We start from the raw sequence: 13471 nt of genomic DNA, 5'->3' as shown, positions 1-13471 counted from the left end.
ATCTCATGGTCTATAGCAAAAACCTGACTTTGAGACATGTAACTGCAAAGAGCTGTCAAGTACAAGGAGGAGGTGCTAGAAGGTCTGATACAAGGAAAGAAGGTCAGCCAAGCCGTGATGGAACTTGGAAGAGCTTCTGTACTTAGATGTCTACGCTGAAAGGGATGAAGAGGACTTTGAAGTTGTCAGAGCTTGAGTGCAAAGCTATAAAGCCCTGGAAACTGAAGATTTCTTCCTAAAGCAGCCACAAGATGACATTAATGAACATGGTATGAAGGTGTACAAGGTGTTTAACAGAAGAGAGGAACTTGGGAGGACAAAGATGCTGTCAAAGAGCAGCAGTAAAGAATTCCAGTCAGAGCCCTGCTTAAGTGAGACAGAGAGAACCAATTCAGACTGTTTAAGAATAGCAGCACAGTCTCTGCATCATCAAGGCTGAGTATGGCACAGTGCCCTCAGGAAAGCTAGGTCTTCTGGATCCTACTATCAAGTCTTTCACACAGTTAACAAATCAAAAGCTAAGGCACCCGAAAACTTAGAAACTATATTCCTCTTTGGGCAGTGCAGTACCACTGGAATGTTTTGTTAAAAGACAAAAAAAGTGAAAGAAACAGTCAAAACCAGAAATAGAAGTCCAGAGGCTGTGCTTGTTCGCTACCAGAAATGATGTTCTTATCAAATCATTGTGTGTCCTTAGTAATGAAGAAGAATGCTTCAGTTATTTTTGCCACATCAACCTGACAAAGGATGCCTACCTAATCTGACCCTTAGATCAAAGCTGGTGTAGTAAATAGGTAGATGATGTAGAAGAAGTGTATAGCACAGAGCTTAAACCAGAGCTTGTCTTGTAGGACAAGAAAAGGCACAATGGTTAAACACATTTTGTCATGCTTCATTCTGTATCCCAGCAGCTCTTCAGCTCTTCATCTCCCCAGCTATCAATCATTATGAGGCCAGCTAATATCACTTCTTCTTACCAGAGATCAAAAGAAGGCAAGTGTAAGAAGGACATTTAAAAAAAATAAAATGTTAGTGGTTTAAGAACTTAAAGTTCCATTAATAAAAAAAAAGGAGGGGGGAGGCTATGTGTTTTATTTTACATGTAACCTTTAAATGTGTAACTTAATTTAGAAATCAGATATACCCCTCAAAGTTAGCTACACTCTTAAAAAAAATCCCTGACACTGTATTAAATTCTTATTACAGAAAATACAAAGGTCCTAAGCTTCAAGAGAAGCTATTCTACAATAAAAAAGGGATACATTTCAACATAACTCAAACAGTTTACTATTGTCTTTCTGAGGAAGTCATTAGTAGCTGCATTTCAGAAAAATAACTTTTCCTCTCTTCAAACTGCTATGTTTAAGATACACTTCTAGATTCAGTAACACATGAGTTTTATTATTGAATGACAAAACATGAAATACAGGAAATGGCAGTAGGAACCTGCAGGCTCTGTAACAATTTGCAGCATATATATATGAATAGTTAAAATTCCTAATGTTTATTCCCCAAAGTAAAACGTTTTTGATTGCTCAATAACAGAGAATATTATTAGTCCATTAGTTACTTCTTTATTTAGAAGCCTCAGAAGACCAAAGCAGCACATGGGCTGAAATTACACTACATTTCAACCTTTTAATTGCCTTCTATTAGTATCTGAAAGTAGATAACAACTACAATTAAAAGCAGTAACTTCACTATTAAAAGCTCTTCCCTGAAGGAAGCTATTTGTACAAACTACAGATGCTACTAGCAGGTTTGAATATTTCACCCGCAAGAAGGCCACAACTTCCAGGCGCTACTCAATAAGCATAGGAGCTCCAAGGGTCAAAATGAAAGCTGGTTTACACTTCATATTACCCCCCAGCATTCAACAAATAACCAACCATAAATATGCTCTCCTTTCAGAGGTTTTTATTGTCAGCATTCTTTTCTTTTGAATATTTAGAAATTCTGACGAAAGTTTTCTATCAGCCACTTCTACACAAAATGAGAGAGCACACTGTCGAAATCAGTTTTACATTGAGTAAAACTATTTAAACAAAACCAAACCCAAACCTGTTATGTTTTAAATTGTAATGTGAGTAAGCTGGCATCACAGGATTGCCAAAAGAAAATGTCCTCCTTTGTAGACAGCAAGTCTCACCTTCGTATACTCATCTTTGGCCTTGGTAAGCATTCGTAAGATATCCACTTCTTTGTTATTAGCAGAATTCACGATCATTGGGGACGCTCCTGTTCCCATGCCCTGCTTTGCTTTGAATTGTTCCTGTTGAGTTAAGCTGAAAGTTGGAGGTGAGAGGAGAATATACAAGACAAAAAAAAAAAAAGATGAAATATAAGGAGTTTAACCACAACTACTTTATTAATCAAAACTATTTTTACCCCATCTATATTTAAATGTATAAAAAATATCTATTAAAAGATTATGTTAAAACACAGTTTGGCCAGGCATGAGATTCTTATTCTCCAGTCTTGAATACAGTAGGCCATAGACTAAAATTTCTGTAACTCAGTCTTAATTTCTATACCCAGAAAGAGCAGGGAATGTAGAGTGTTATTCAGTTCTGCTGGTGGTGGAGGATGGCAAACACACACAAATCAGTCATTAACTACTAGCAAATAACCAATTTCCTGCCCCAGCTGTTTTATTATTATTGTAGAATGCTGAGAATTAAAACACACAGCCAATTGGCTGAGTGACAGGGTATTTTTTATCTATATGAAACACTGCTATTATAAATGACTACACGTGGTTTACAATTGCAGGAATCCTCTGAAAACTAGTTTTTATTGTAGTAAATTACCAGTTACAGAGTACCTAATCACCACCAACTGAAACTTGAGCTAGTTAACTAAAATGAGCTGTCAAAAACTGGGTTTCTTAAGGTTTATTGCTTATTTTTGTGAATTCATCCCCATCAGTTATTTCTTGGGTCAAAACTGACACATTTTATTGCTGTAGGATATTCAGCAAAACCAGCAAAACCCCCTAAACAAACCTCCATTAATGTCACAGTCTGTGTTTCACAAAGTTTTGTCACTGCAAAATGAAAAGCAGCAGGTATTACTTTAAAAAGAGATATGGAGGAAACATGACTATCTTCCCATCCAGTATTTTATAACAAATCCTCTCTGGAACATAGTGGTAGAAGAGTTAAAGCACTTTGCTATGGATTGAGATGTGTGAGGATGAACCTTGTTTGGACTTGTACTGCAGGGTACGTAAATGGGCTTTTGGGCACTTGGTACCTTTGGCAATCAAAGTTGATGTCACTTCCTCAGCATGCTTTTGTCTAGAGAAGCTGTTAGACTGGGACAGATAACTTGAAAAGGGCAGATTCACAAGTCTGACAGTGACTTTACATTGCACTCTGTTAGTACCCAATGCTGTCAGGTTGACTCTATCTACCTCCTATGGCTTTTCTTGTGATGACAAAAACCTGACTTTACGTCATCCCTCCTCCTGTCACTTAAAAGAACTGTGAGACGATGATATGTTCAACCCTATATAGTGCAGGCAACCAGTCTGTGCCTGTTGGGCCCCTTTACTATATCCTCTATATTATAGCTCTAAAAAAATTTGATTGCATATATTGATAAAAATCTGTAAGAAGACTTCAGTTCCTTCCTCCTCCAAACACAAGAACCTGCAGAATATAGTAATAAAAAAAAAAGGATCATTGGAAACAAGGCCATCATTAGGCCAACCAGAGGGTAGAGCAGAAGAATGAGCCCTTTCCATCCCGGACACATGAAGAAAGCAGTGAGAGTGAAAAAAATATCCACGATCTTGTTAGATTAAAATACAGCTGAGAATACAGTTGTTTGGAATTTTAATCTCTGACTTGACTGCAAAATTAAAGATTATATAACATGCAGAAAATAATGTTATGTTCATAAAAGTAATGAATTCAAAGCTAATTAAAGTCTTGCTTTATATTCCAAAAAAAAGTGAATTTTGTACATATTTCTACAAAATGAGGAAGCAGGAATCCAACCATGATGTATAAACAGGATAAACCCCACAGAACTGTATTATTACCGTATGCCATCATGATAGCCCACATTCACACTGATATACCAAAAAAAAAAGAAAAAAAAAAGATAACAGCAATATTAAAAACTCCCCAAACACAAAAAATACATTAAACCCCCAAAGAATACAGTTCTTCAGAACAGATCTCTGAGTCATCAGGAATGAACTGTTACACTCTGATGTGGCTGAAAAGCTGCACAGCAAATGATGAAAAAGTATTGCAATATACTGACTTCTTTCTGTTTATACAAAACCCAGGTGTGACAAAGTCATTTGCAACAAATTCTATACATATAGCTTTAAAATAGAAAAGTCTGACCATCCTAGCAATATAATGTGCATGTATGTACAGAAATACATACATAAAATAAGCACAAAAAGTCTTGTTTACCCATCACTTACTTTTTCATGAGCTCTGCAATTCTTTGGCATTCTTCCTTATCATAAAACCAAATCCCATATATGGACACTGTAAATGCACATCAAACACAAACTATGAGCATCTTCTCAAACAGCAATTCTACCTGGTAGACATTTAAAAGTGACCTGTAAAGGAATTTTTAAATTTATTTATGCTTTCCCCATCTATAAACATGACACCTCAAATCCTCCAAATTCAAAAAAAGATCAAGGGTATATCTCTAAGGATGCAAATTACAGGCTCTTGAACCTTCAGTTAAGGCAGAGGTATTTGATCCTTTTCTTCAGAACACTAAACTTGAGGTTTTTTCCCTTTGAATCCTTTTGTTCTCTCATTTTTTTCAGTTGTCATATCATATCTATTAGATTTCAGTGGCTAGTACAGTGCAGGTAGTGTTGCACCACACGTAAGTAAGCGAGATCTGATTTAGTTTTCAACAATGTTCAGATCTATCTTATATGCCACCCAAGCTGTTACAGTATGAACTCCCTGTAAATTTTCTGTAATGTTGCTCATTATTTTCACCACCAAAGAAGTAATTATCTGTAGCCAAGCCCAGTATAGAAAATCTGTATCTAAGTTCAGACCTCCACTAAAGTTAAGTGCCTGCAGCTTTGCCCAGCCATGACAGATTCAAATTTACTATTAGTTCAAGATTCTCAGACATACACACTAATGAAACCATCATTATGGTAACAGCCATGATAGAAGTGCAGTTAGTGCAGGTTCCACAGTCATCATAAAGAGGGAGCTTTTTTCCACTCTCAACCATGTTACATAGCTCTGGTAAGATAGCCTGGGAATAAATCTACAACATAATCTCAACCCATCCACATTTGTCAGGGTAACAGTCCTAGTTTTAACCTCAGGCACAAATCTGCTGTGTGAAGAGGAAGGCACTTAAAAGGTTAACATGGATTTTCCCCTCTCTATCACCTTGTGTAACATTCACGTTCCCTTTACATGACATGGTAGCTAACAGATAGCTGCCAGATTTCTTTCCCCTTCCTACCACACTGCAGGCAAGAGTTTTACCTTCACCTGACTCAGAAATGTCAATTGCTAATATGTCTTAAGATCTAGCCCCTACTATGCTTAATGTTAAAGGGGCATAAGCACCTGCTTAAAAACAACTGCAGCACTGACCCTGATCATGTAGTATTTCCTTATATTAGCAGAATCCAAAAGCAATCGCTTCTTCAATTCCACAGAACCAAAACTGTGGCATATGAAGTATAAGTTTGCTTTGTTGATGTTTGGAAAGAAAACAAATGTACAGCTGTTTGCAAGATACAAATGTAATACTTATCGCCATTCCCCCTCAAATTTTCAGCTGTGTGTTATCTTCTATATAGCTAAAAATGGTTCAGCTATTTAATACAGCATACTGGTGAAAAGCCTAAAAAATCCACAAACCAACAGCTAACCTGCAGACATACAAAAAAAAACCAACAAACTTCTAAAATATGTACAGTCCTTTTATGATTAAATTTTGAAAAGTGTGATGATTTCTATTATTGACCTAAAAGAAGGCGAGCAACACAACAGTCTATGCGAGTCTATAAATGCGCAATGTAAAGAGCTGATCTGAACTGCAGAGTTATCGCTTTTGTAACATGGATATATTAAAACATGCATTTATATTAGACATTAATATGCTAGCACATTCCAGTAAGCACCCAATAATAAACTGCAAACCTGCACAGAAGCACATGAACGATTCACAAGGTTCCAAAGCACCAACCTAAACTACACATCTTTGTGATGGAACATATTTGAAAACTGTAACTCTGAGTCTTCAGTGCAACAACACAGCAAGCAGACTGAAAACCCAGACAAGTCAGATTTGTTTTAATCAAGGTTCTTCTTTGTTATAAAAGTACAGAAAAATACTGATGAAACTCTGGCCATCTGCTCCATCTTTCTTTTTTTAATGTCTGCCACAGCTGGTGGCACCAACAATATGCAAGATGGGTTGAACAGCTTCACCTTTTGGCCAATTGATCAAACATGTCACAGACTATTTATGAACACCTAATAAATTTGAAAACTGACAGTCCTATGAAAATAACTGCAGTGCTGCTGGCCATTAGAAGTTGAAAGCCAAATAAACAGCAGGAGCAAGCTAGTTCACCTCAAACTTGTGTGACAAACACAAGTAAACTGTCTTGATTACCATCGAAAAACACCATTTCAGCTTTTACAGCACTACAGCTAATATTATGAAATACAATTCAAACAAATGCACACCCATTCAAGCTCATGGAACAAGGACACTAATTACGGCTTGTCCCACCAGAACACCACTCAACAATACACCACAATACACCAAAGCTTCTTATCTGAAGCTTTAAGTCATGATACTGCAGATCCAGAGACCTTTAGCCTAGATGTTAAACGAGCTTCAAACCATCTACCCACTCTTGCTTTCTCACCTCAGTTAAATGGTACTTTCAACCAGCCTAGGAAGCACAGCTAAAAGCAAGCCAAGACCAAAACCCAATATCCTCTGCACTTACAGCTCACCCATTCAGTAATGAAATCTGTCAGAAGTGGACAGTCCTCCTCTTCTTCCTTCCACACTTCTCCCATCTGTCCAGAACAGATGAACGCTTCCAAATACACTGAGAAATAATCACAATGTACCCCAAGCTCCTTCATGCATTGGAGAACAAGGTACCAACGAGAACACAATAACTTGATGGAAATTTGAAATAACCAGGTATCCAAAGTACACTAACATCTGTTTTCATGTTGGATGCTTATCACCTCGAGAACTACGGCATAAATTCACACTACAGTAGTATATTCTGCTATAATCTACATTTAAGGAAACAAAATTGTAAATAGTAGTAGTAAAATGGGGTATTAAAGTAGTAGTAGTAAAAATGGGTATTCATGACCATAGTCTTGATTAATGATGAACACAAAACGGCAAATAAAAAAAAAATTATGTGTATGACAATACATAAGACCCCAGGACCAGCAAAAGAACCTCAGATGACTATAAACTGTAACTGGCAAGCTAGGAACCTGGCATGCTCTCCACTAATAAAAACTACACAGACATACAGTACAGATTTCACTACAAGATTTCACCAGCATGAAAACACTGCATGTCTTATCACGATCAAATCTAAACAGATCACTTTTATTAGCCTTCCATCTCTATCAGACTGTTTGACAAAAAGGAAATCCTGATCGAAGTATCATCTGTAGGGTGGTAATTTCACTAAAATGTTCACATGTTAAAAATGAATCATGATGCAGCAGAGGCACAACTGAATCACTATACAGCAGATGCACAAAGCAAGTGCTTCTGCTGCTGCACAAAAGAGGAAATATTAAGTCACTTTTAGGCCCAGCTTTAGCTATACAGTTATTCAAGAAGAGATTATTGTAAGGAAAACCAGAAGGAAAAACAAATCAAAGTCAAGTATCTTCTGCTAACCAAGTGAACCAGTTACATAAAAATCAGCTAACAAAAGCCCAATAAGGAAAGCTACATTTATACTGAGAAGATGGTACAACAGCTATTCATACACTTTCAATAGCTCCAAAGTCATTTACTAAACAAAATGAGATTTAGTAATGAATCAACCACATTAAAGAAAAAAAAGGGGCACCAAAGTTATGATGTTGTTAATAAGATTACACAAAACTAGACAGATACAATGCAGCTATCAAATCAGCAAGATACAATTAATATTGAATGGGAATAAGGTAAATACATTACTTAAGTAACCTCATATTAAGGGATATCAGTCTTTAGAATGTTTAGAATTCGAAAGAGGTCTGTTACTAATAAATAAAAAATGAAAATTTAACAAAATCTGTGAAGCTTCTTTAATATAGCTCAGTGATTGAATTTAAGGAAGTACACTTTTTAAGTTTTAAATCATGACTTCAGAGCCAATTCTACAGCTTCTGCCTTACAATTTTCATTTTTTTGGCTACAGATTTCTCCTGTCCTCACAAACACTAGAGCACTCGATACTATTTATAAGCAGAAGCTGACAGCTGCTATCTACCAGAATTATAGATGACAATTTCTAACCTCTCAAAATCTGAAACTTATTTATTATGATGATGAAGAATTCATCAACTTTCATAATTCACATTAAGTATCCTGTTAAAAGGGAAGGCCTTTCTCTAGGATTATTTATTTTACTCTTCATTTGTCTAGCTTCAATTTCCAGCTATTATATTTTTGTCTTCTGGACAGACATTTCCATTATCAAAGTCTTTCCATTATCATATTACCTGTAGCACATTATTTTAAAGCTATTGCTCCACAGACTGCCTACAGTATTTAACCATAGTAAAAATAAATGCAACAATATCATAACTACTGACTAGAGACTCTCTGTACCTAGATACTGTTTTACACTCACTGGTACTAAAAATAAACAAATAAATAAAATTATTCTTTAATGTTTCATTCTTGGTATCAAGCTTCTTAAGGAACTTTATCCCCTACGTATGGCCTAGACTCCTGAATATGTATATCCACACTTCGCTATATTAAACAGCAGTTTCTCTACACACATCTTACGAGGTATCCGGAAACCTTTATGTTGGTCATCTTTTCTCTCTGCTGTAATGTTTGACTGTTCAGCAAACTATCAATGCTTCCATTTCTTTTCCTAGCACTTTTAGAACATTGCAGCTTCCATTTTGCAGGACATACTTAAAAAATGAACTAAAGTAGGTTATATTCGCAATGATAATTTTTCATCTACAAGTTCTTAACTGAAAACATTAATTCAAGCATGCCACATTGATTCTGTGCTCTTCTGCTCCAGTGCAGAGGTAATCCCTTTGTCCCTGATACCATCTTTAAAATTACGATATAGGCATATGATGTTCCTTCCCCTTTGCTCAGCTCAAGTAGTAAAGGAGACTTGCCTGCTGATGGTTTACGTCCTGCTCTACAGCGTAAAGCAAGAGAGGAGTACAACAAAAGAAAGACAATATAAAAACCCTGCAGCAAAGGCAGCTGCACACTATCTTGGCAAGCTGAATTCCATCTCTGACACTGCCTCAGAGATATTATACAATGATACATAAGTTGTGAAATGTCATCTTAAGTGGCTGTCACTGACTGCGTATGCTACATTTCCCAGTGTTAGATTTGAGGCCCTAAACTTCAGTCTAAGATTTGAATGCACAACCTGCAAAAACACCAGCTACTTATAATCAACTGAAGTCCATATGAAGTGGGTTTGAACATATGAATGATGTTGGAAAAATTAGGTCTGAGTAATTAATGTCAGACATCCTACATTTAATTGAGCTCTGCAATTGTAACTATTCCGCCCTAGAATCTCTATTTGTAAAATGAGAAGAATAATACTTGTACACTGAGCAAGGTACAACAGTTCAGCTTATTCATTATTTATCAGTTATTATACTGATTAGTATCACAGAAAACAACAAGAAAAAAAGCAATTAACAGTTCTGTCCCCAGCATAGAACTTCAGTGGCATATAACAAAGCAACAGTCCCACATATCAGTACTGATGAAAAAACAGACATGCCGAGTGGCTGCTATTTACATGAATGCCATTCAGACTATTTGATAACTGAAGCAAAGCCCTTATTACAAAAGAAGATGATAACATAATTTAAAATTTCATAAGCAAAAAAGAGAGATTGCACAAGCAGCCTTAATTTTGGATTTTGCTAGTTAGGAGTCTTAAAGTTATTTTAGTCCTTTACAGCCTTAAACTTCTTTCAAACACAACATTTTGCTTAGCTGTTAAGATATTTAAAAACAAACCACTAGAAGAATACTAAATTTCCTATTATACTGCCATATTGATAGTGATGTGGCTTATCAACAGTACTGGAACTTTTAGGTCTCTTGCTTCTCTACATTGTGTAAAGGAGTACAATACAAATTATATATAAAACTCATTTGTTTTTAAATAATGGAAATTCAGCTTAGATGTAACCTGCTATTTCTGGAAGTTCTCAAAGAGGAACCAATTTTTTTATGATGTCTCAGGCAATAAAATGTAAAGAAACTGAAGTAAGGCAAGAGTTTTTAAGCAACAGAAAGTATTATATCATTACATCATTAAATGTATTTTGATATAAGCTTAACTTAAATTCCTAAAAAGCTGCCCAACAATTTAAATAATCAAACATTTAGTTCTTTCATTTAAAAATTGGCATGGCTCCTGACCTACTTACTTGGGGAACTTTTAATATAGACAGGGAAAAGGGTAACTTTGTATTTCCATTATTTCAAATATTTAAAACATTACATATGACAAACCATTCTATGATTCCATGATCAATCAGGAAAAAAAGCCAGCTATTAAAGGGAAAAGAATCCTTTGCATCTTAATGCAAACTGATGATCATACACAGTGAAAAAAGCTGGTTTTCAGCTTGACCAGTCAAATTTAAATGAGGAGGGAACTATCCAAGCAGATTTCTTTAAAAAAAAACAACACAAACCAAAACAAACCAAAACAATAAAACTCCCCAGAAAATGTACAACAACCCCCAATAAAATGCTAAAGCCCCTCAAACCCCCTTTCCCGAAAAGCATATGGTTTGACAGTGTGCAATGATTGGCAACACTTCCAAAAGTCAAGAGAAAGTTCCCCGCCACCATCTGTTTAATTGTGCCTGGAACTATGCCTTAAAAATCACCACAAGAAACATTTTTTTTGTTGCTAGGATGGACCCTGAAATATCCCTGCAATCTTCTACCAGTCATGACAGTTGTGTTACAGACTTCCAGACAGACTCAGCAAATATTTGATTTCATGAGGCAAAAAAGGGACAACTCAGAGATGGTGGATTGTTTATTAAATCATGTCTGTGGCTCTACTGTGACAGCCTGACTTCAGGCAGATTTTTAATCAAAATTTGTCAGAAATTCTTTATGAAAAATATGTCAATTCTGTAGCAGCCATAAACAAGATTGCCTCACTGGAATGCGCCTTAAAGAGCCTCAAAGCTAACATATACTGTAGGGAACTTTAAAGCCCATTGATCCATTTATTTCCATAAAGCTCAGCAGATGTAAGAGTCCATCAGCAGGTTCTTTAGTTTTTGGAAACGAGCCCAAGGCAAACTGAATTTTCCAGATTTCCTTTAAAATCGCATTCTGTTGATGCTACAAGAAATTTTTAGTCACGACACAGGAATAGCATCTATGCTATGATCCATCTGGCTTTTAGTGCATTTATTTTCCCCCCGCCCACCACTGGTTTTCCAGTCACATCGCCTGACGTTGCATCATCAGTTCCAAATAATTTTTAAACCATGATGATGCATAACACTGAAATTAAGGCAGGGAGTCTGTAGATGCTAGACTATCAATTTCTAAAATAACAAGTTGTTCTTAATAAATCCTTTAATGTTGTTATTTCTAAGTTGTTCTTAAATAACAAGTGGTTCTCATTACTATTTCACAATAGACTTCTGAAATGTCCACGTCAGACTGGAGCTCCGCTGCCTTTTATAACGGAAATGATTAAACAGTCTCACTCAAGGAGCGTAAAAGCCAAGAGAAAAACACATGGTGGGTGAAAGAAAAATATATAAAAAAATGATAGACAATTACATTAGAAAGGTACGTGAAGAAGTCTGCAGTAAGGCTACAAATCAAATCCAAATATCCTGAGTCAACAGTAGCATTCTTCCTATGAAAGAAATTCCATCTGAGAATAGCTCAGTGGAAAAGACACACAACTCTTCAACACCTGAAACTATCACCTGTGTTAGCTTACTCTGTATTCTTTGCTAACTTTCTACAGCAAACCATAAAACATATATTCAATGCACTGAAATGAAGCCAGGCCCTGATTTACGGGAATCATCAAACATACTACAAAAATGCCATTACACAAATCTGGCTCAATATATATTCATAACTTCTGTTAGCAGAACAGCTTACATTAGCTTAACACTATCACCAGCAGAAGAGGTTAAACTAGAAACCACACTCTGCTTGATTCTGCACATCACATTGTACCAACTAGCTAAAATCAATGAGAACTCTCCTCAGTCAAGAAGGGGACAACACTGCCTTCCCAACCTAGCAGCAAAAAAAAAAAAAAAAAAAAAAAAAAGTTTGCTTTTATTTGAAAGAATAGGAAGGAGAGCTGCCTTCACCTTCTCAGTTTCCAGCCCCTTTATTTGCATCCTGCCTTCCACTAGGTTAAGAAAAGCAGCAGCTTCTGTTATGTTTCTTGCGACTTCTGTTACAGTTTCTGGTGAGTATCTGGGTTTTTACACCTGTAAGGATAAAATATGTTCTACTGTATGTGACATACATGGTTAGTAAAGGACTCATCAGATTTGAACATCATGGTTTTTACTTATAATTTGGTCAAACCTAAGAATATCTTCCCAATGATTTTGAAAATGCATCTCTGAGATACCCAGCACAGGCCCAAGTACATCTCTAATTCCAGAGCTGTAATTAAGTTCAAATTATTTCCCAAACTCTACTGATTTTTCAGTAAAATGGATGTCCAGACTTCAGCTGGGATATTTAGTTTTCTTCCTAGTAGCTGGTACAGTGCTGTGTTTTGGCTTTAGTCTGAGAACAATCCTGATAAGACACCAATGTTTTACTTGTTGCTAAGTAGTGTTTGCCCTAAGTCAAGGACTTCCAGTTTCCCATGTTCTGCCAGTGAGGAGGGGCAGAAGAACCTGGGATGGGAGAGCACAGCCAGAACAGCTGACCTGAACTAGCCAAAGGGATATTCCATACCACATCACATCATCATGCCCAGTACATAAATTGCAAGGAGTTTGCTGGGAGGGACTGATCACTGCCTGGGGAGAGCTGGGTCATTGGTCGTGAGCAATTTTACTATAACAGTATTACATTGTACTTTAATAATTAAACTGTTCTTGTCTCAACCCACAGGTATTTACATTTTCCCAATTTTCCTTCCTATTACACTGGGGAGTGGGTAGGAGAGTGAGTGAGTGGCTGCATGGTACTTAGTTGATAGCTGGGGTTAAACCATGACAAT

General features: G+C 36.4%; 1 protein-coding gene across 1 annotated transcript in view; it reads right to left on the bottom strand.

Moving 5' to 3' along the window:
• Window positions 1–13471, bottom strand: part of DCP1B (decapping mRNA 1B) — a 46351-nt gene that overhangs the window by 16630 nt on the left and 16250 nt on the right. The window contains exons 4-5 of the mRNA XM_061364013.1: window positions 4445–4511; window positions 2150–2285 (exon numbers count right to left, since the gene is read on the bottom strand). Of these exons, the coding sequence (XP_061219997.1) occupies window positions 2150–2285; window positions 4445–4511 (203 nt within the window). The remainder of the gene's footprint in view (window positions 1–2149; window positions 2286–4444; window positions 4512–13471) is intronic.

This window comes from Neopsephotus bourkii, unplaced genomic scaffold (assembly GCF_033783945.1).
Source record: "Neopsephotus bourkii isolate Nb327-2 ecotype Australia unplaced genomic scaffold, CSIRO-AGI_Nbou_v1 NB_1183, whole genome shotgun sequence".
Classification (NCBI taxonomy): Eukaryota; Metazoa; Chordata; class Aves; order Psittaciformes; family Psittacidae; genus Neopsephotus; species Neopsephotus bourkii.
Note: the sequence above shows the minus strand (reverse complement) of the source record. Positions and strands in the feature narration are given on the sequence as shown.